This window comes from Hippocampus bargibanti, linkage group LG13 (genome assembly GCF_051943395.1).
Source record: "Hippocampus bargibanti isolate YZ-2025 linkage group LG13, ASM5194339v1, whole genome shotgun sequence".
In the NCBI taxonomy this organism is placed as follows: domain Eukaryota; kingdom Metazoa; phylum Chordata; class Actinopteri; order Syngnathiformes; family Syngnathidae; genus Hippocampus; species Hippocampus bargibanti.
The window spans coordinates 14,205,175-14,228,457 of record NC_142746.1 but is presented as its reverse complement, the minus strand read 5'-3'; the positions used below and the strand labels follow the sequence as shown (position 1 = coordinate 14,228,457).

Here is a 23,283-nt window from a genome sequence, read left to right as displayed (position 1 = left end):
GAGGATAAAGCTGTTTGGACAATGAACGAATGAATGAATGAATGAATATTCAAAAAAGATAGATTTAGGTGTAGTTTATAAACAATTTATTTACACATGATATCATACAATAGGCAAACAGTAAATCTACAAAAAAGGTCATTACATTTTTGGCACTACACTAAATGAAGGTGAGGTACTAAAAGCTACAATATTCAGACTCATTTCAAGTCATAAAGGGGAAACAAACTGAGCAGAACAATCCGATAAGTTCTGGGGGTATGAAGGTGTCAATCATTCTTTGAAATTATGGGTCATTTTAGTAGATAGTGTTTTACACTGGAGGACCCTGAAAACTATTCAGGTCTTCACAAAACAAACATGACAGCACCGCATCGGGGAGTGCACCCTCTCCCTTGACTTTGCAAGAGTAGATAAAAATAGGCTTAGTGCTTTCCAAAAAAAAAAAAAAAATCAAACCCACCTACTATGTCTGCTGAAACACTTGCTACGGGAAAAAGGATTGCAGCACTTCCTGAATTTATAAATAAATAAATAAGTCTGCGCATGATAGCGAAAGCATGGCGTACACGTGTATAACACAAACACACACCCGCGTACACGCTGCATATATAGTCAGACCTTGATCAAATAGCCACACAAATCTTGTTTGTCTAATCGGAAAAATTCAACTGACAACTTTCTGCAAGTCAAAACACATACTCCACTTGAGGAAGATGAAAATTAAAGAGCATGTCTTACACCCCAGACATTGTGTTGGCTCAGAGTTGATTCATGGGTTATGATCCTGAGAAATGTATCCAACACGCCATACGTTTTCAAGTGATCAAACAAACAAAAAACTGGAGAGAAATGTTACACTCTGCAGGTCATTCATCCCTGCCATGATCGACCCTTAAATATTAAGTATAGAAGAAATGCAAATGAGCTACATGGGTAATACAAAACATTTCAAACAGTTGAGTGTGCCACTTCCTGGTGTCGTGGAACTGTAGCCGCATCCTCAGTGTAGGCTGGCTTGGACGTAGAGTCTGGAAGAATCCAAGCAAAACAGAAAAAGTACAAAAGTTTATTAAAAAAAGGCAACTAAAAATCTTGTCACTTCCAAATAATAGAAGTGCCTTGTTATTGTATCATTTTTAATGCTTTACCGAGTTTTAAGCATAATAGCACGGCGACACCAAGAGGTCTGTCAGCACCAACAACTGGTCATCTGTGAACTGCTGCTTATGCTGTTGCCAGTTGTCATGGTGCGTCCTCCGAAAGTTGGACAGGGTTTTCTTCACAGTCATCTGCAAGGAATCACATCCAGGTTGCAACATTGCAGTTCATCCCCGAGCATGAAAGCGTACATTTACAAGACGCACTTCAATGGGTTGAGTATCATTAAGGTGGGCACTGATGTCCATTAATAACTGGGGCATCCAGGTGGGCACGTCATATGGGCTAGAGAGAATGCAGGCACTCAGTCCGAGAACACCAGCATGACGCCGTACGAGGTCTGTGAAAACATAAAAATGAAGGTTTTGTGATCAAGACCATTAAATGCAACCAATCCAAAAACCGTGCTGTGCATTGTCGCTTTTCTTAAACACAAGGCAGTCAGACACCTATTTACCGTATTTTCCAGTGTATAAGGCACACCCAAAGGCATTGATTTTCTTCAAAAGATGACCCTGCGCCTCGTACACCAATGCGCCTTATATGTGAAGTAATATTGAGCCTCAACAGGTCTCGCAATTACTGTCAGCAGCCACCCACTCAATTTCCCCCTGTAGAACAAGTAGCGTGTAACCCCAGCTTCTACTGTAGCGCCTTATAATGTGGTGTGCCCGATATTGGAAAAAAGAGCACCTAAAAACAAACAACCGACCCTTCTTTTTAAAATTCATTTGGAGATGTCAGTGTGCATGTGTGGTGCGTGGGGGATGGGGCATAAAGAAACAGTGATGACTCACCTCCAGAAGGTATAGTGTCCATGAGTGAACCAACACCTCTCTTTCTCTTTTTAGGCAGGCGGGTCTTGCACAGTGCCTCAAAGTGAGCTTGCATGGGTGCATCCATACACAAGAAATTGCACTGGAGGAAGCCACTGAGTGTGGTGGCAGCCATTTCTCTTACCTAAAGGGAAAGTAGATCGGGGTGGGAGGGGCAACATTAAGTACACTTGCACAATATACATAATATGATCTGAAATAAGATAAATGGATATCCACCTTGAATAAGACATTCGATAATAGTGAATTTTACCTGTGTGTTTATGTGCTCAACCCATTTCTCAACACAGCAAAGATAGATTCAAGATACAGTAAAGTCTCGTTATATCGATATCGGATATATCGATAGTCCCGGTTATATCGATACTATTTCTATGCACGCACGGAGAAAATTACATGCAAACAGGGTCGGATATATCGATAGTCCCGGTTATATCGATATTTTTTCGGACTCCCTTGAATATCGATATAACGAGACTTTACTGTATATGCAGTATCGACCACCAAGACTTATCAGCATTTGGATCAGCTAACCTCAACAAGGCCGTTTAACACTTTAGCAGTAGATGTAATGTAGAGGCCTAACAAAATGACTTCTGGCTATCCTCCACTCTTTGTCTATACTCTAACCCTCTCTTCCTCTTTCAATCTGAAAGTTATCTCCATAGCAACAGATTACCATAGCCGGTGGTAACCATAGCAACAGTTAAGAGGACCAGAGGGAGAGTTGTGGGGGGGGGGGGGGTTGCGAGTGGCGAGCCGGGAGGTGAATATTGAATCACGACAGTGGAGGTAAAAGATGACAAGAGTCCACCAGCACTAACAAGAATGTATTTATTATAATCTCCAGACCGACGGTTTTACTTTGGCAGACTAACATGAAGCATTTTTTTTGTGTTTTATATTTTCACTACTTTGTGGATGCATGCTTGGTTCTTACCTCCAGCTGCTCATCCTCCAGCATTCCCATAACCATCGCCCGCACGTCATTCACTGCTTTTGGGTCACTCATGAAGGTGAACAAGTTGTAAAAGGCCATGATCTGCAGGTACGTCAGGACTGTATATCGAGCATGCCAGGAGCTGCTCCCTGCAATCTGCCACGTGAGAGAGGGAGAGAGATACACATTTGTACATATATGACAGACATACAAGACATTATCCAATACCATATTTTCCAATACTGAAATGGGTGTGATTCCTCAACTAACTCATGGTTCACTTGCCCACTTTTCATTTCATCTCAAATACAAAGCCCACCCCCCTTGCCCAAGGATTCAGGTATCTGTACACTCCTTTATTATTGCCATGTTACCATTCAGAGGGATGTTTCAAGTGCCCAAGAGCGTTATTAGTCCAAAAGTTGACAGATTTCATAATTAAGAGATGTATTTCCATCACTGAAAATTGGTGAATATAAAAATAAAGTGATTACATACCAATATTATATATTTTTTTTTTTAGGAAAATTGTACATTGAACAGTTTGGACACCTGACAGCAAAACAAAGTCCCCTCCTTACTCATTCACTGCCAGACGATGTTCAAAAATGTGTCCACTCCAGGGCCAGGGTTTTTTCACTCAATATGCAGGACCCACAGATTATTGAGTTTAAGGACTACATAAACATTCAATACAGCGTTAGAAACATTAGATTCTCTCCTTTCAACTGAATAAAAGTTTATATATATATATATATATATATATATATATATATATATATATATATATATATACACACACACACACACACACACACACACACACACACACACACACACACACACAGTAAAGTCTCGTTATATCGATATCGGATATATCGATAGTCCCGGTTATATCGATACTATTTCTATGCACGCACGGAGAAAATTACATGCAAACAGGGTCGGATATATCGATAGTCCCGGTTATATCGATATTTTTTCGGACTCCCTTGAATATCGATATAACGAGACTTTACTGTATATAGGTTTGGAGTTATCTGAACTTGAAGTGGTGGCGGCTGTACAAAAGTGGTGGCGGCTGTACAAAATACAATACAATACATCTTTATTTATCAAGGAAGTGCAAAAATCATTGCCAGAGGTCTGACCAGTGCTTTATTGACACCCCCACAAGAAAAAACAAAACCCGAACAAATTTGGGATTGGCGCTCAACGTCACACTTTACAATTCCCGAATAAGTTCGGGAATGACAGTGATGAGTTAAATATACATCACTGTAGTAGAGCGAATATACTACTTTCATTCACTGACCAAGTTGTGATCATTCTTGAAAATAAATCATGATTGTAAATTTGAAAATTCTACTTAAATCCGCTACTGTTGCTCGATGGCTTACCGCTCCGAGGGCATTAAGCACCATCGGAATCTGCTCGCTGTAGAGGAGCCCCTGGGACATGAGAGACAAGCAGGTCTTTGCATCCCTCTTCAGCTCATCATAACTATCATCATTCTCGACTGGAGCAATCTGCAACCACACAGAGATGCCAGAATTTTTCATCGTGAGTCCATTTAACTGTGTACTGTGCAAAAGTGAAGGAGGTACCTTAAAGAGGAGAGGGAGCAAGAGTAGGTGCTCTGGGACAGCGGTAGAGTAAGAGCGGCCAGCACTTGCAATTAGCCACTTCAACACTACAAACATGTTAATGGGGAGAATGTTATGAAAAATAAATAGCTTGGGATAATTTCAATTGGCATGAACGTACCTGTTTTGAGAAGTTTGATAGCCTGTGTTCTCTCATCCTGTTCCCCCACTTCATTTTCCTCAACCACGTGATTTTGGATCTCATCATCCCCCTCAGTCAGCGGTTTTAGCAGTAACAAAATTCTCTCAGTGAAGTCCGAGATGCGAGGTGAGGTGGTTGGCTGAGTGTAAGGCAGATTGACATCTATCATGAAGATGTAGGTCAGTACGCTGTAGGGAAGAAAATTCACCATTAATACACCAGTTTTTTTTTTCTTTCGGGTAGATCACATGGTAAATATTAAACTGAGTGGTACAAGAATTGTTTGGTGTTACAAGTAATCATCAAATTGGGAGAAAGGGTGGGATTTCTTTTCCTTTTTTGTGATATTGACTGTCATGATACTATTTTGAAATTTTGATGAATTGAAAACAATAATTAATGCTTTTTTATTTCAAGCCATAATGAACTTCAACATGATAAGGGGAGGCACAACATAAACTAATTTTAATATGATCAATCCTCACCTTCCAATCCGCTCCCGAACATTTTTGTAAACCTGCGTCAGTTTGGGCTCCAAGTAATGCAGCAATCTGTGGAGAAGCTCTGGCACACGCCACTCCTGCTGAGCAAGGCCTCCCTGTAGTACATAGAGGCGGCTTGGGGGGGGGGGGGGTAAAATGTATTAAAACAATAATAATAATTATGTAAGCGGCATTAACATTATTACACAGGCGGGACATAGTTCTACTGACCATGCATCAACAAATGAGCCTCCCTCCCCATTGACTGGAGACTCCATGAGCATCTCAAAAAGCCAGTGAAGTTTGCGAGGGTCTCTACTCTCCTGTAAATGGTAAAAAAACAGACATAAGAATCACATTTTTCCCCTTTTTTAAGACAAGATTAATTCAGAGTGGGAAGCCTTACACAGGCTGTGGCAATACAGGTGCCCCAGTCTGCATATGTTTCTACTGTGATGTTGGACAAAGCTGTACGAAGGAGTGGGCACAACACTTCCCAAAGGCTCTCAACCTGCAAATATAGCATTTAAACTGAAGTTAACTCCAAGCATTTTCATGCATCAGATGTCCAAGAGAAGAAAAAGGCATGGATCCCGAGTGAAATTGCACCTTTGGGTAACTCCAATGTTTGCATCCTCTGATTAGTCCAGATATGATCTCTGCAACACAACGCTGCTTACTCTCATGGGTGTCTGCAACTAAGCGCTCCATGTGAGGCTGCAGCAGAGGCAGAAAGGTGTTGCTGAAATTGCGGAACAAACCCTGAAAACACAAAAGAAAAATGTGGGGCTACGTTTTTGTTTGTTTGTTTTTTGGCTTTTTCTTAAAACTGAAACCCCTTTAAAGAAATGCTCACCTTGAACAAACAGAATCTGCGTGTGCTGAACTTGTCTTTGCCTTTTCGATCTTCAAGAGAGAGAAACTCAATGAACTGACTGATAAATACTGGGTCTGAGAAATGGTCATAGATGATCTGCTCGGGCTGCAAAAATAAAGACGAAAACAATTATGAATGTTGACAAGACATGCATGGATAATAATCATTGTTGTGTGACACAAACCTCTGTCATTTCCTCTCTTGTTAAGTTCTGTTTGGGCTGCTCTTCTTCAGGAGCATACATCATCAGTTTCCTAGTGAGCAAAAAGCACATGGGTGAAAGTACAACACAAACAGCTGCGACCAAGAAACCAAAATGATGGAAAAGTTTCAAGCATATACCTTGGCCAAGTGTAGTAACCCCAATGAGTCTTTTCCACAAAAACACAGAGATCCCAGTCCTTCTGAGTCCTCGGCAGGCTGCTGCTGTTATACTGCAGCCATTTGTTATCTGGGCGGTCACCGGCCACTATACCATGACCTGTCTCTTCAAGTGCACCTTTTTCCATTCAGAAATGACACATTTTTTTCATTTTTTTTTTTTTTTTTTAGAAAAAGCAAGAATGAAGGAGGAAAAACGTGTGCTGCTTACAAAGTTCAGATGGGCTGATGGGCACTTTCTTATGAGGCCTTTTTATTTGTTTCATGATCCCCGCGACAGCTGATATTGCCACCTATTGGACGAAATGCAGCACTTCATTTGCTTTAGCCTCCACCCAGAAAAGTCTACCCCATGACTTGTGCACAGTTATGACACATGGACAAGGCCCACTCACCTTGCGGACATAGAGGGAGTCGTGGTTGAGAGTTTTGACGAAGAACAAAACAGCTGTTGGCGGGAGTTGGTGGTCATCTCTCAGGAGCAATGACAAGAAGCCAATAGCGATGTGTTCAAATTTCCAAGGCCTATAATATTCATATCGAAGTTCTCAGCAAAAATACGTTGAATTGCAATGTGGGTAATATCAAAGGCACCTACAGATTTCTATTGCCAAGACAGTTCAGTAAATCACCAATGAGCTGCTGGTACTTCCTAAAACACAGTTAAAAATACGCTCAATTTAATATTGACATGCAATAACTGATACTTCAGGTATGATAGAGACACACACAGATCAGAGATCTGTTGTTAGAAGAAACTTACTCGCTAGACTCGAAATTCTTGAGTTCTTGCCTCTTAACACCTCTTGATGTTTCTTCTTCTGAAGGAACAGGTTCTTTAGGTAGTGGATTTCCAGTGACCATCAGCTGTTTGGCCACACCACAGGTTTCTTCAGGGATCTATAGGATGAAATTGTTGATTTGATAACTTGTGAATTTAGTTTGATGGGTGCTGTTCTTGCAAAGCACATCAAATTCAAACATTTTTGAAATGTTCTTTCAAAAGTAACTCTTACAGAGAAGTCAATGCCAATGGTCTCATTCTGGCGGTGGATTTTGTCCGCAAGGTCATCAAAGAGCCGCACAATGGAGGGCTTCTCCAAAGACATGGCTGAACTCAGGCCGGATCGAACAATAGAGGGCCACGTCAGGGCAATGCACTCCCAGTCATGCAAATTGGCCAGGCATACTCCATTATGATTTCCGAGGAGACAATACAAGGCACCCTGGAAAAGCAGTGGCAATCATATGCCAAATACAACACCTGCTCTCATACAAATCATAAATAGACATGATAGAGAAACACAATAGTTTGGGAATGTCATACTTTGAACTGCTGCTGTGTGACACTGCTGTTGTTTGGATTGAGAAACTCAAGGACCTGAGGGATCAAATCTCTAGAGCAGAAAGTGTAGGTGCCAAGTGCAGTGAACAGTACACTTTGAGCTTTGCTGCGTACCTGGAAAAAATATATACTTTAATTCTAATACCAAACACCTGAGTATGATTAATCCATCTCATGCTTTCAGACAATTGCAAACAAAACAATGTGTGACAACTCATAGAAAGCAGACCAAAAAACTACTATTGGAGGGTCCTTACTTGGCCGTAGGTGCTTGTGGATAGCCGCAACAGATCCCTCATCAGCTCCTGGTGAATGTTCCTATACTGATACCCCTCTGCCGTCAGCTTGCGCAGCTAATAATCCACAAAGGGCAAATCTTTAAAAAAAACCTACACGATAATGCAACATGCAAATGTGTTCATGGTTAACGTACTTCATGCTGGAGCATGACTCTGTCTATGAGCAGAGCTCTGATATGCTGCTTTCTTCCGTGAAGCTGCATTGAACAATAAAATAAAAATAAGTCTGTATTGTGGAACGTGATCCTCAAAGAAGCTTATTTCCATGTATTTACATCATACACATTAGATGGCAGCAAAAAAAAGATTCTCACCCTGTTTTCCATTGATTTTTTCACAAGGTTGAAGCTCTTCCAGCGGGAGTCAAACTCATGTTTGTGGGAACCTCTGAAGTGCAGCAATTCACTGATAATCTGGATGACATTGAAGACAAATACCAGTTTGTCTTTGCAGGTGCTATGTTAGATCAATTGTTACATATTAGAAATTTATTCAGTGATTGCATGTGATTAGTGATAAACTCCTTTTTTATCTTAAAATCAAATCTTTTCGTATTTACTTTTGGAATCATGTGCTCTACAAAGATTCAATATGCAACAAAGCAACTTTGTTCAACCAGGCTATGAACGCACACGTTACTGACCGAAGTATACACTTTAAATAACATAAAAACATTGATTGTTCTTTTTCTTACTCTGATGATGGAAAACAGAGACTTTGTGTCATCTTCTGAGTTTTCAAGTATATAATCTGCAAAAAGAAATAAAATGGTTTAACAACTAAAATTAAGAAAAGTAATTGACGTGTGGCCATGACACTTACGAAGCAACTTTCTCATCACTTGACAAATGGAATCTCTATAGTTCTCTGTGGATTCATCTGCAAAACAACATTATACATTAAGTTGAAGGGAATACCCACGTTGAAACATAATTCCCCAGTCATCATCTACTATCTGAAATTAAAGTGTTGTGCATACCATACTTTGTTCCAGTATACAAGGTGGTCTCATCGAGATTCACCATACTCGGGACCCTGTTTCAAAAAGTACATGAAGTTATGCAGCATTTTTGCACCACAAACACAAACACACGAATATGGAAGCTGAAATAAAAGTGAAACTATTACAATTAAAACTAGATGGATTTTTCCCCAGAAATAAAATCAAAGGGAGGACTTAAGACAATGTCAAATATTTTTCAACAAAACTAGCAAAATTGCTCACAGTCCAGATATAGGTTCTCCTTTCAAAGGAGGCATAAGACCACCAGCCCCCAAGAGGCAGTGTTGAACAATGGTGAGACTCTGCAAGACATCATCCCTGTTGAGGAGAAAAAGCAAAAAAGTAAAACATCACAGTTAAAGGAAAACTACATTTGACACCTCAGAGGGATGATTACAATGTATTATACATTTCAAATGTATACATACAATGTATAATACATTTCAATGTATTATACATTTCAAATACGCATTTTATTATACCTGCTCATTTCTTGCTCTCCCTCTGCAAAACTTTGTAGCCTCTTGAGTTCTGGCTTCAGGATCATGTTTAGTAAATGAAAGGTAAAGGTGGTCTCATCAGCATTGGGGACATGCCACCGGATGTCCAAGTTCCACAAGTCACCATGACGACCCCAATCCTGCATGGGATCATTTTTAAAGAGCATAAACAAAAGCTGATGTTGAAGCTAAATTTGACTCACCGATGGTTACAGTTTACATGAAACGTCAATGTTTTATTTGAACTATCAATGTCTCACATGTCCTCAAAAATTTTTTATGACGCTATCCTTACAAAGTGCAATTCAAAGAAATAATTGGCTTTGCGTATTTACTTGAGAATGATGCATGCATAAAACATGAGATGCATATTAGTGCTTGACGTAAACAATTATCTCAGAATCATCACCTTGATGGGCAGGTAGTCTGTGATTGGCTGCCGGAAGCCGCATGGCACACTGCAGTACTCGGTAGGATAGATGAGGGCAGTGGAGCGGAGGATATGATGCAGCAAGTTGCAAGAAAGGATGTAGCCCTGCTTACATTTGAGGTGAAGGGTCAACTGCAATATCTGGACCAAGTCAGAGGAATAGACCAGGAGCTTGTGACCATCTACACGAGTAACCTGTCGGCATACATGGAGAGAAGACCCACTGATGGTGAAGCGAAGGGGGAAAATAGCGCTATGAGAACAGAAAATGAGCTTAGTTCACCTCAGACAGTAGCTGAAGATTCCATAAAAACTCCTTATCAAGTTCCTCTTCATGTAACACTTCTTCATCTGTTTTAATAAAATCAAATGTAGACCACCCAAATAAAAAACATAAATCACTTCAATACTACTAAAAACTACTGAATGTGGAAAACTTTTTTTTCTAGCCAGCAGTAACGCACTTACTGTTAGCAATTTGGTGTATTTGATTGCAGCAGTGAGGGACAAACATTTTTAGGGACTCTGCGGGGTGACACTGAAAAAAAACAAGAATGGAGGAAGTGAACAGTTAGCTACAACAGTATAACTGCACCTCAAACATTGGTTCGATAATATTTTTTAAAATAACTGTCGAAAATATGAGGCATCATTTGAGACGAAGGCATTATTTGGAGGCACCAGTCATAATAAAATGAATGAGATTAAGCATCACCCTTAGTTTAGGTGTGGTGCATATTTGTTCCAGTATATGACAACAAAGGATGCCACTATTTGTGGAAAAACTAGACGATGGACTGCTCATGATCTTCGAGTTACCTTGGCAGCAGCCCGGCACATGTCTGCCACCATTCTTCCAGCTACACGTGTCTCAAAAATGTTGGTGGTTGCAAAGTTAAAAACCTTTTCCAGAGCCACCTGTTACAATAATAAAGACAATTGTAATTAAATATGACATCCCTCAACCCACCCCCCAGATCAAAATTTTCTTCAGTGGTACCATGAAGATGTCCAAGGAGCATTGAATGAGGATAGTGCTGAAAGTAGAAGACAAGCCGAGTTCCACCAAACTCTCCAAATGGGTCATTTTCTCTGTTTCTGTTTCCTCGCGGGTTTGTTCAAGAGTGCTGCTGTCGATCAAGGCAAAGCACCTGCAGATAGTATCAAACAAGCAAACACCTGTTGATAATGGTGGAATAAATCAGATTGCTAAAAGAAGTGAAATATTCTACATGTGAGTAATAATGTACTTAATTTATAGTTACTGTATATCAATTGATCCATTGATTGATTGATCTCATTCTTATTTTTTTTTGTTTACATAAAGTGAAAAGGTAATTCTGGTAGTCAAAACTCAAAGCTGAATGTAGAATGTAGTTATGTCACAGCTATAACACATTATTAGCCAATAGTACAATCTACATATGAGAATCATCATTCTTGAACATACCTGTCAATAAATTGAAGGACAAAGTCTTCAAATTCCGCAGAGGCAGCGCACATTTCTTGTTCCACCTTCGTTCGACAAAATTTAAAACAAAGTAATGTGCATGCTTATTTGAGATTATTCAAATTGAGAAAACTGAGTGGACAGCAATTCACCTCTGTCAAGTCTGTTCTTTCATGTAGAGCAGCTGAACAGTCCACCAAAGGCACAAGAGTCACAAATGTAGCAATAAACTGGAAAGTGATCTGCATGGACAGCGTTATTTTGGATATTTATTCATGAATAAATTATTTATTAATAAATTTATTAAAATAATAAATATTATTAATATTTTGATATGGTTTAAAAGTATAGGCAAAAGAATCAGACCATGCACTTGCTGAAATCATTCGGGTCGACTCCAGGCAGGGACCTCATGAGAAGGGGTAACATATGAGTCGGTCCATCAGGAAGGTGCTTCCCACCAGACACTAAACTTCGCGCTACACCTATCATGCAGCTTAGAGTGGCTATCAGCTGGTGGGGCTCTGTTAAAGTTTCCAGTGCTGGGTATGTTCTATCGAAAATACAACAATTAGACCTTTGTGTCAATTCCAAAGACTACCCTTGTTTCTGGATAATAGCAGTAAACTAGGAGTAGCTAGCCAGACTATAAAATTGTACCCACTGGGTTAGAAAACAAATATTACAAATCTTACCTCTCGAGAACCGGAGGAATTACTAATTCAGGCCTCATCAGAGCAAGGTTCTGCAGAGCCTGAGCGGCATCAAGACTGCCTGTTTTACTGAACATGGCCAGCAGAACTGGCTGCATCATGCTCCCCACAAATTGTGTGATATCATCTTCTGTGAGCTTGTGAGTGTCTGGGATTGGTGTTAGCCAAGACGGCTTTCTGTAGCGCTCTCGATGCAGCCGGCGAACAACACTGGCAGGGAGACGCTGCAGCAACTTCATGAGCTTCATCTGAATAAAATAAGGACAGATTGGTTACAAATGATCTGAAAGCTGAAGCAATCTAAATGCAATAACTTTTAAGGGTAACTTCAATTGTTTCTTATTCATTCCATAAATACTGCATCACTTATGCAATATGGGCTCTTATCACAAATTGATAGGATGCAAAATACTGCAGTGACCGTAAAAGAAAAGCCTTTTAAAAATCTAACTAAAAAATCCTAACAAAATAGCAATGTTTAATTGTGTATCTGGCATTTTAAAGACTGAGTTTTGAAACTGAGAACTGTGTTGCGACACATTGCCACACTGGCGCACTGTGCCACACAACACTAAAAATAAAAGTACCATGTGGCTGCCTGTGTCGTGTCAAATCGGAAAGAGGGGCTTAATCAAACAGAATGGCATGTGTGCCTGCTCATGGTGACATGTAATACTATTGGGAGCAATCTCACACTCATGTGTTGTTATTTCTGCTCAAGACACGCAAACCTAAACAGCCAATGGATGCAGAAAGCAATGACAAATGTGTTAGCCACTGTGACGCAGTACATATTGCTGACATAAGTTGGAAAGAACCCCAGCCAAAAATAACCTCTTCCAAAAACTGAAGTTGATCATCCACACCCTGAGTTCACAGTGTCTCTGAAACAAAACTATGATTGAATGGAATGCAGTTACCTTGCCAGATGCTATGCCACAATAGATTATACACTATATAGTCACAGACATTTAAAGGAAGCACAAAAAAGCAACTCACCAACCAGCGACCATGGTTTGATGGGTGGAAAAAAGATGTTATGCTGTTGAAAAGTCCAGTGAGCTGTGCTTGGGTTTGTTTACTTGGTCCACCCTGAAATTGACAGAATATGGTCGTTTTTTTTTCCTCTGGATAGTTTGACTGAGGTTGCCATGATTCCAAGGTCATACCAGTAGAGATGCTATCCAGAGCACCACATGGCCAATGTCGTAGGCATTGGTCAAGTATCGCTGAAACATCATCTGGCCGGTTCCCACTGGAAGATTGAAACTCCGCAAGACTCTTGTGAAAATCTGAAATGTGGTAACAGTAAAGGTATCCTATTAAGAACCCATAAAACATACTTTTGCTTGTATTTTAGTAAAAGCCAAGTCGGGAGGAAGTTTATTTATTAAGTTAATTTATTACCATATACAGACTATAAAGCGCACCAGATTATAATGCATACCTTTAATGAATGACATTTTAAAAATGTTTTCCCATATTTTAGGGGCACTGGATTATAAAGCGCATGGTCGGTTTTTGAAAAAATATGAAGGATTCTAGGTGCACCTTATAGTGCGGAAAATACAGTATTAATACATGTTACTGTTTTTTTGGGAGGAGTTAAATACTTGGAACCTAACATGTTATTTTAGATCTATGACAAAATGGTTAAACAAAAACATGATAGGTTGGTTCTAACTGGCATTGGTGGCTGTGAAACTCACACCTTAAGTCACAAACACATCATTGATGCCGCGCGACTGATCACAAGCAGAGAACTCTAAAAAGGTAAACCATTTAATATAGCCTCCAAACTGCACCTAGTCGGTGGCATTAAAATAAAAAATGAATTTGTAATCCTCCATGTGATAAGATGTTATGTAAAATGTGAAAATGTACCTTTGGGATATAAGGATCCCAGTCAATGTAGCCGACGTTGTCATTGGCCAAGCGAGCAAAGAGATTAACCAGATTCTACAAAGAAAGCATATACAGTACACTAAATAAAACAAGCGCTGTTGTTACACATCATAAAAACAAACTTGTAGTTCACTCACCAATTCCCAGCTTGGAAGATTCTGCACCGATACCCACAAATTGATCAACTCATCAAACCACAACCTGTCAGAAAAGGAATTTGATATATACAGTGATGAGGTATTTAATTGTGAAACATGAATAAATGTCAGTTAGTATACATAAAAACTGAAACAAATGAACATCTATGACGTATTACTTCTGCCACGCGAAGGATGAATTGTTCAAAACATCAGCTTTTACACTTCTCCGCAGAGCAATTATTCCTGTTTACTTCTATGATCAAATAACCGTAGCATGATTAACATTGTTTTTGAATTTTTCTTATGTAGAAAAAAACTGAATGGGTGGAAATTGACTGAGCTTATAAACCGATGAGAGAAAGCAGGTTACGTGTGACTAGGCACTTCTTACTTGAAGCCCTTATGATGGAGCTCTGGAGGTAGCGTTGTGGGTAGAAAGAGTTCAAAGTAACAGATTGCTCTCTGCATGGTGACGTCAAACGGGCAAAATAGCGGTCTCCACTCATCCAGCATCTCCTGGGTTGCAGACTCTGGAAAATACCTGCATGGAAGGATTGGGAGTCACATTCATTCATATTCATATTACAGTAAAGTCTCGTTATATCGATATTGGTTATATCAATAGTACTGCTTATTACGATACTATTTCTATGAACGCAAGGAGAAAATTTACATGCCGCAGGATCGGATATATCGATAGTCCGGTTATATCGATATTTTTTCCGACTCCCGAGAATATCGATATAACAAGACTTTACTGTATTTAAATAATTACAATAAGTATCAAAACAACAGAGTAGCTCAGAGAGCGCCATCAAAGATGCACAAGCCCCATCAAAAAAATTAATATATAAATTCTCACAAACCACCCATAACATATGACAGCAATACAATTATACACCAAAAAATATTTTCTACAAACTTAAGTTCATGTTCCTCACAATCGCTCTAATGGACTGACAAATTATTGCTATGAAGAGGTTAGCAGCACTAAAATATACATATGTTCAGCATGGCGTAGATGGTAACCCACGCATCTGGCACATTCTGGCAGTGAGCATCAATCTGGTGGTTCAAACGGATCCACAAGCCCACAGGGTAATTTCTATGGTTCATTATGTGTCTGTAAACTCAACAGTTTATGTCAGGTCACTGGCCTCCTTTGGGAAACTGCAGCCATTGCTACTTGCAGCCAAAGGCCACTGGGCCATGTGTACTGCTGCTCTACCAGCTGACCACAAATTACACTCTGCCGTCCAAGTGACAGGAAACTCTCACACAAGACAGAATTAGATGAGATAATAAGATTAGCTGACTAAGTGCGAAGTGAGGGACGTCCTAGTGTTTGCCTAAGATGCATGCACATATAACCATGATGGACAAAGTCAAGGACCAACTTCTTTACGGACACTACTGCTTATCTTCAGAAAGGTTTGCAACATGACATGCCATTAAAGGAAGCATTTTCCCTGCTGTTGACACCACTAACACAATCATTCCATTAGTTCTGCTCTGATCACAACCTATTCTGGCAAGCTTTTCAATTATAATGTTAATTAGAATTCATCAAGTGACATTTCAATGTACTTAGAACTTTATTATTACTTTTCTGTTATCTTTTTTGGAAAATATTACAGGCTTATGACTTCTGTATATTACTAACATGGTTCATAGGCCTACAATAATAATAATAATAATAATAATAATAATAATAATAATAATAATAATAATAATACATTTCATTTATAAGTGCCTTTCGAAACTCTCAAGGACACTTTACAGTCACAGGATATCAGGATATTAACACATTGACACAAATACATTTAATGAAGGTTCATATTTAACAACCCTTGGATTTTACTCCAAATGCATCTTCCTTTTTTGATATAATGAAGTAATTAAAGTATTTGGATGACTGGGTAAGATAAGGTGCACTTACGGTCTGCAATTTTTCACAAGAGTCTTCAACACACCTTCTACAGAGCTGTAATAATAAAAACACAGAAAATTGCATTAAGGTTATGATAGAGAACAGAAAGAAAAGAAGTTATCATATTTAAAACTTTTATGCCACCGAACACAAGGCCCACAATGAAAGCACAGGAAATCTGGGGTCAATCTGAGGTGAACAGACACAGCCTGTTAACCTGTCATCTTCATGTAGGAGATCTGGCCTTGGACTAATTTAGCACTTGTTACTCCTTCACAGGACATAATTTACGGCTTGGTCACCTCCTTCACATGAAGAGGTCACTAGCCAGGTTACACATCTATCAGTTCATACAAAGGATAACCAATTAAAATATCTACATTCTGTTGTTTTCTAGTTGTTGGTGCTGGGGACGTCCAGTGGCGTGGTATTCAAATCAAGACTGTTTTACAAATGTATCACTTAAATTTGCATATACTCTCAATAAATAGCTTGGCAGAGGGCTGCAGATGTTGGGCGTCAGTCATGAATGGCTAGCTCCCCTGCCGGTAGTAAAAGACGATCTTCCTGTGTTCGAGCCATTGTTTCACAGTGTCCGGCCGAACATCTCTGCAAAGCATGTTAACTTCGGCAGTAGCAACACATACGCTTGCATAGCATCACAAACACACAATGTTCTCATAGCACCATACAAGACCACTTTTCACTGCTTGCCTTAGGAAAACAATTGAGGAGCAGCATATAAATGCTTGCCAAAAATTGCATGAAACATGTGTCATCATGAAAGGAGTTAGGTACACTAAGTCCATTTGTCCATCCAAAACAAGTGCAAATATTATTTTATGACTTCATGGGCCTGTTCATAAACATGTACGTATCTTGAGAATTAAACACGCTGCACTACATGTATTCATTTTATTTCTTATTCTATCATAATGCCTAAATCCTTTATATATTTGCATGACCGATTGGAATGTCAAACTTTGACACAAAACACTGACTAATGATGGCTAATAATGGAAAAAATCCCCTGCAGTATACGAACAAAATAAAACACATAAAAAGGTGAAATCGTTTAGGAGTGTGGTTTAGTTGATGTCACAGAATAAGCAGAAACAAACGCCTACTTGGGAAACCAAGTGAGGCCCAGATGCTCCGTCTTGGAGAAAAGTATCCTGTCGTGCAGTTCATACAGAGGCCTCCAAGGCAATTCCAGGTCCTCCCTTGAGAGAAGCTCCCTTTTCCTTAGAAGGACAAGACACAGAGTCAGGCTAATGCATAAACAGATTTGCTGCTTCGGACCACGTGTCTTACTTGAGCAGGTTGATAAGGAGGCGAGCCAGGCCTTGCATCATGCTGATCTCTAGATGAGGGATGGTTACTAGCTCATACAGCAACTTGATGAATAGCACATGGTCTTCTTTGCTGAACTTCCGGCCGTATAGACGTATGTATCTACATTAGAGTGAAGAAAAATTTGTTTTGCTGATTGAGACTTTCTGCGTCATTTGTGCCGTAAAAAGAGATCATTTCATAAATAGCCATGTTTCATAAATGGGTGTTTTGGTCCCATGAAAGGCCCAGAGAGCTGTGAAATGGACCGTTTTGGAATGGTTGTGTCACCACTTGCATGCCTTAACATCATAAGCAGAATCTGGGTCAAACCCCATTGTGAACTTTCCATCTCTCTGAGCCGGTAGTGCCTCTCTCTGGGACACAGCAATGTGCCAGCCATCATGGGGACAGAAACGGATTAATCAGCCCGGCAACAAAGTACAAATTGAAACAGCACTCTGAGTAATCCAATGCCATGTTGCCAGACGTCACCACGTGATTCAGCACTAAGAAAACAAATAGTGCATTGTGAAAAAAGTGGACACTTATCATCTCAATGAAACTGTGATCTTATGAAACAGTGGAGCAAAATTTTACATATCCATTAGTGAGATTTTGATCACCTCGTCTTGATTAAATATGATGTAGCTTCATACTTTTGGCACAATAATTACAATCAATGCAATTCTGCGTTCCACTGAAGAATGTCATATAAAATCGAAAATATTACGCAAGCCAAAAAAATCATATTGACATATAACTACGCTGTAACTCGTGTTTTCGGATACATCTGTTACTCAATCTCAAGGTAATTCAGACTCGGCTGAGAACTTCAGTGTCCAAGCAAAACTTTCGTAACTATACGTGTTGACGTATTACAAGAAAACTATGCTAACAGCTGTTTACTGATAACTTCAAATTACTTGGACTCAATCTGAAGAATACAGCAAACATAAACAAGGGAATTTATAATTTGATGCCATGGGATTTTTTGTGATACTTACGTGGAAAGTTTTCTCGTCCAAAACAGCACACCGGGCCATATTTCTCTAAACTGAACGGCACGGGCCAAGTTCCCCTTGATTTTACTCAAAATATCATTAGATTCTTCGTCGAGCCTATCCGCATAAGGCAGAAGTTTGTTATATACAATGTCTTTTTGAGGAACAAATCCCAATCCATCCGACTGAGCCACTTTCATATTACAGTACCAAAATACAAAACGGCAAGCTCGGCTTTGTTCTTAAACAAGACAACAAATTTACAATTTCCGCTCGTTTGCCCAGTCGTTGGCCCACGATGTGACGAAGTAGAGTCACAAGTTGATGACACGCTTGGTCGCCATGTATCCTAAGTTAAGATACCGTCTTTCTGCGGTATACGTTAGCAAGATACGATCGTAATACGTTCCGGAAAATTTGGTGAAGAAAAATCTATTTGGCAGGACAAGCGTTGGCACTTGAACAGTGCTTCTGTTCGATAAAGGGAATCCTGAAATATGACAAGCGGCTATTAGCCTAGCTAAAGTTAGCGTTCCACTCGAAATGCTCAATCATTTCTCAAAGCGCGTTAAACGTCGACTGATTCATTCAAGTACAGTGAAGCACAAGGGCAGACGGCACTCAGTCGCCAGATGCATTTCCGGCGTCATATCCTGTTGCCGCTGAATTACTACATTTCCCAAGGTTCCAAAGCGCCAGGATTAGCATCGACGCTTATACACTTGAGCCTTTTGAATAAACTGATTTGAGATGATTTGGGAAAACAACATGGTGTCTCAATCTCCCTTTAAGAACAAATGATTAAAAAAAGTAGAGTTTCCCTGCGTCTTCCCACTCGCCGCATGACAACTTAATGACCAAGATCGGGTTTTGCAGTTGAGAAAAAATATTACATTCATATCTTTGTTTATTGTTTTATTTGTTAAAATATATTTGCCTTGATGACGCGTTTTCAATGATTTTTTTCGGAATCACAAATTAAGATTGACTGTCATCTAGTGGTTCAAAATTGTGGTGCAAACACTAAATATCTGCTCATTCAAGAAGGAACACGTCCCACTCTGAGACGATTATCTGTACGGGTAACGTCATAATGGAAGAGATAAACTCATCATTCGATGGATCTGTGTAAACTCTCAGTCGTACAGGAGTGGTCCACGATGAAAAATGTTTCTTCAGTCGTTATCGGTACTTCTTTGAAGGTTTCGGATTTTTCGCTTCTTATCCAAGAGGCTTCATCAGAGAACTAAAAAAAACTTTTTTTATTCGATAGACAATCTCTAGCAAAGCATTGCAGCCGGTCTCCGAGCAACCGCAAACGTTTGTCAACACACGACGTCACCTTGCTGTGCAAAATAATGTTTGTCTAAACGTATTTTTGAGAATGCATGTTTTTAGAATAATTCAGCCGAGATACTTGTCTGACAATCGTTTGAATTGATATCATGTTGTGCTAACAATCGAAGGCTTTGGTGGATTTGTGGGTTGCCCCGGAAAAGGAAAATGATAGTTGAAAGATTCAAATTGACTTGTGACAAACTTGTATCGTACCAGCAACTCGCTTGTAGTTACTGTTACACGTGCATCCCTCAGAATGGCAAGGACATTCTCATTTACAGAAATGAGGACCTTGGACAAAAGGTTTGTCACCTCAAGCTTTGCATGTTTATGACGTGACTATGTCGAGAATGTAATTCACATTGTATTTTCAGATTTTTTTTTGTGTTTCACGTGATAATAGGTCGACGAGTGTAATATACAAAATATAATTACATTTAAGACAATCCAACTATTTATTAATTCAATATTTTTGGTTGTGCAAAAGGCCATCACGAAAGCTTTCAGTGACACATAATTCTTATGTGACACTTAAGTGGAAGGAGCACTTCGACTTGCACACACAGAAAAAAGTATTGGTGCTTGGGAAATCAGCCATTTTCAACTAGGCATGATGAGAAATATGCTAAGCACTCAGGAGATTAGAAGATTTAGAGTCTAATCATAATGTATGTTTTTGGAATTGTGTCAGAACACACGCACTCGTACGCGCACGCACGCACGCGCACACACACACACACACACACACACACACACACACACACACACACACACACACACACACACACACACACACACACACACACACACACACACACACAATATGCATTAAGTGATAAAAATGTCTAAAATGTTACAGCAAAGATTATAGTTGGACACCACACTGGCATGGGTCACACTGGTGTTGTTCTGTGTCTTCGCAGGCCATGCTGTTCACGGGCCATCACAGTGCAATCACCTCCATGACTTTTGGGAAAAAGAACTCACCTGTCCTGCTCTGTTCTGCATCTGCCGATTACATTATCGTTTGGAATGTGGAAGTGTGCCAGAGAAGCGTGAGCCAAGGTATAAAACGCGAAAGTTGCTTCATGTAAAGTAACAACCTAGACCCCACGGAACCAGTAAAATTAATGTATGTGCTTTTTCAATAAGAATGTTGAGTTGTGATTGATAATGTCAGAATGTATTCATTTAACAGGTCACTTCTTACGATTTTACTTTGCATCGGTGTATGACTTTACTGCATCATAATGCGCTCATGTTGCTCACTGAATTTTACGAAAGGTGAAATTGCGGCTGGGAAAGTTATCGGAACTTTACCAGGTCAAGTGATCCATCTTTCCTTCTGCTTGTCTGATGAGAGAGTGGCTGCATGTTCTGGAGCCACTGCATATATTCTCAGTTTAGAGGTATTTATTTTTACAACACTAAATTTCCTTTTAGGAACTCTGATCTGGCGATGCAAATGTTAATTCACAGTGTACACAAACAGCAATGTAATTGTTTTTCTCATCAGAAAGAGGAAACTATCTCAACATTAACCGGGCACTTGGGAGCTGTAACATCAGCAGAGTTTTGCACGTGGGATAAAAACATTCTTGTCACCACGTCAGAGGACCGAACATTCAAGGTAGAGACAACATTTTGAATGATGTAATATCACACATAAAATATTTTTGGGTGAGATCCGTACAACACAATCTTTTAGGTTTGGGATCTACAAACCGAATCTGCTTTCTACCAGTCTTTTGTACTGTCAGGTATGACATTTAAGAATAAAACAGTAAAAAGTGTTTTAATTGTTTGGTGTGTTTAACCAAACTCTTATTGGTCAGCTTCTCCGCTGCTCAGTGTGTCCTTCACGAAAGAAAATGGCCACATAATCACTGGCTCCACGGATGGACAGGTAGTCACATCCAGCCCTGACAGTACCAAAATGACCTTTCGAAAAAGTAGCTCCATGCCGTGGGTGACCAATTATTTTCTCTCTTCTATAGGTTTGGTGTTTTTCTCTCCTTGCTGACTTTTCTTGTCAGCTCGTGACCAAAATAGACCTTCACAAAAGTGGACAAAGACATCAAGCAGGTGAAAGCCATGGAGTACAAAGTGTCGCGTCAAGTAGTTTGATTAGACCACTTACTTTATTTCTGCTTGTTGTGAACTTTTAGGAGTGGAAGAAACATCATTAGAAGTGGACATTTCAAAACCTGTCCTCAAAATCGTTTCCTTCATCTCGTGCAATGACAACATTGATGCAGAGAAAAGGTAAGTGGAACAAATATCGACTCATCTATATCAGGCCCGCCTCTGTGTTTTCGCATTTTCTTCGTGCTAGTGTGGGAGTTCTCCAACATTCTAAAAAACCCGATGGATAGTTTACTCAACTCTCAACTCAACTGTATTTATAGAGCACGTTCAAAAAGCCAACGCTGCATACAAAGTGTACATGTTTATTTGGAGACTATATTTCCCATGTCTTTGAATGTGAGTATAAATGATTGTTTTTACTTCATGTCTCTCACAAAGTGAGCTGGGATATGATCCAACTCGCCAGGTACCAAAATGGGGACAAATGGTTTGAAACACAAAATTTTCATGGACAACATGGAGAACTTAAATAATCTCAGGTTTAGCTCTCAGGTCTGGTCTTTTCCCCCCCAGGTATTCTCGCCTCTTACAAAAAAATGTGATTATAATGATATACAGCAACAATATTGTCTAATGCCTTTCCTTCATTATGTTTAATTACAATCGTGCCATATGCTATTAGTTTACTAGATTTACAGTCTCAAATAATCAGATGGGGGTTTGTCTTAATCTGTTTGTCTGGATTTGGGCCACTGCAAGAAGTGGATGCTGAAAAATATTTATTTTAAACGGGATGTCTTGTATACAGTACATATTTCATGCAAACAATACTATGAAACACATTCAGATTAATCTTTTGACCTTCTCAGTGTCGACATCTCACACCAAGATACCTTTTTGGGATGCAACTCGTCTAAAAGTGTTCCTACTGTTCTAGGGATGAGAGCTGGTTATGCATTGGAAGTACAGATGGTCTGTATGTAGTCAATCTGGCTACATCAGAGCTAGTGACTGTTCTACATTTTGCAGGTATGGTACCTATTGTTTTTGTGCTGCCCAAAACCCCCCTTTGGGGAAGAACTGTATTTGTTTAAAAATAAATAAATAAACAGGACATAAAAAATAATGTGTTTCAACTGATTCTAGACCACCCCAATTTGAGCATCGCAATGGCTGGGTCTTGGGTCTTATCTAACACACATAACAACTATGTGAGTACACAGTACCTTAAACAACTGAATGTCATTATTACTTTTTTTTCAGTTTTTTCACATGACTTTTCCTCATTTAGGATATTGTGTGTGTGTGTGTGTGTGTGTGTGTTTGTGTGTGTGTGTATGT

At 39.6% G+C, this 23,283-nt stretch overlaps 2 protein-coding genes across 2 annotated transcripts in view; one reads left to right on the top strand and one right to left on the bottom strand.

The window, feature by feature from the left end:
* Nucleotides 1–69: 69 nt before the first annotated feature.
* On the bottom strand, nt 70–19,118 carry psme4a (proteasome activator subunit 4a). Its single transcript, XM_089011637.1, has 47 exons — nt 18,520–19,118; nt 17,495–17,635; nt 17,308–17,424; nt 16,190–16,234; nt 14,642–14,791; nt 14,248–14,311; nt 14,090–14,164; nt 13,375–13,497; nt 13,205–13,297; nt 12,188–12,453; nt 11,859–12,045; nt 11,645–11,734; nt 11,493–11,557; nt 11,043–11,193; nt 10,862–10,960; nt 10,511–10,580; nt 10,326–10,393; nt 10,022–10,237; nt 9,595–9,752; nt 9,335–9,430; nt 9,089–9,144; nt 8,932–8,988; nt 8,804–8,859; nt 8,424–8,522; nt 8,244–8,306; nt 8,068–8,163; nt 7,793–7,924; nt 7,482–7,691; nt 7,229–7,365; nt 7,064–7,117; nt 6,861–6,990; nt 6,677–6,758; nt 6,427–6,583; nt 6,269–6,338; nt 6,064–6,189; nt 5,817–5,969; nt 5,614–5,718; nt 5,439–5,530; nt 5,211–5,342; nt 4,705–4,913; nt 4,545–4,630; nt 4,338–4,466; nt 2,938–3,093; nt 1,959–2,121; nt 1,368–1,501; nt 1,152–1,292; nt 70–1,031 (listed from the first exon to the last, which is right to left on the bottom strand). Exons 1-46 carry the CDS (start codon nt 18,714–18,716, stop codon nt 1,158–1,160), a joined length of 5,490 nt encoding a protein of 1,829 aa, XP_088867763.1. The 5' UTR covers nt 18,717–19,118; the 3' UTR covers nt 70–1,031; nt 1,152–1,157.
* Nucleotides 19,119–19,610: 492 nt separating this feature from the next.
* wdr27 (WD repeat domain 27) overlaps nt 19,611–23,283 on the top strand; it is a 36,804-nt gene continuing 33,131 nt past the window's right edge. Inside the window, exons 1-10 of the mRNA XM_089011548.1 lie at nt 19,611–20,157; nt 20,778–20,919; nt 21,139–21,263; nt 21,371–21,484; nt 21,563–21,614; nt 21,690–21,760; nt 21,852–21,939; nt 22,023–22,119; nt 22,880–22,971; nt 23,089–23,153. Coding sequence (XP_088867674.1) covers nt 20,020–20,157; nt 20,778–20,919; nt 21,139–21,263; nt 21,371–21,484; nt 21,563–21,614; nt 21,690–21,760; nt 21,852–21,939; nt 22,023–22,119; nt 22,880–22,971; nt 23,089–23,153 — 984 coding nt within the window. The 5' untranslated portion in view covers nt 19,611–20,019. The remainder of the gene's footprint in view (nt 20,158–20,777; nt 20,920–21,138; nt 21,264–21,370; nt 21,485–21,562; nt 21,615–21,689; nt 21,761–21,851; nt 21,940–22,022; nt 22,120–22,879; nt 22,972–23,088; nt 23,154–23,283) is intronic.

What these genes read in the sequence shown, in the direction of transcription:
- psme4a (XM_089011637.1), bottom strand. Translation starts at nt 18,716, where the DNA reads ATGAAAGTGGCTCAGTCGGATGGATTGGGATTTGTTCCTCAAAAAGAC. An exon ending in TGTCTTGGCAATAGAAATCT is followed by an intron (nt 6,991 to 7,063) that starts GTAGGTGCCTTT and finishes TGAATATTATAG; the next exon opens with GCCTTGGAAATTTGAACACA. An exon ending in GGCTCATTTGTTGATGCATG is followed by an intron (nt 5,343 to 5,438) that starts GTCAGTAGAACT and finishes CCCCCCCCCAAG; the next exon opens with CCGCCTCTATGTACTACAGG.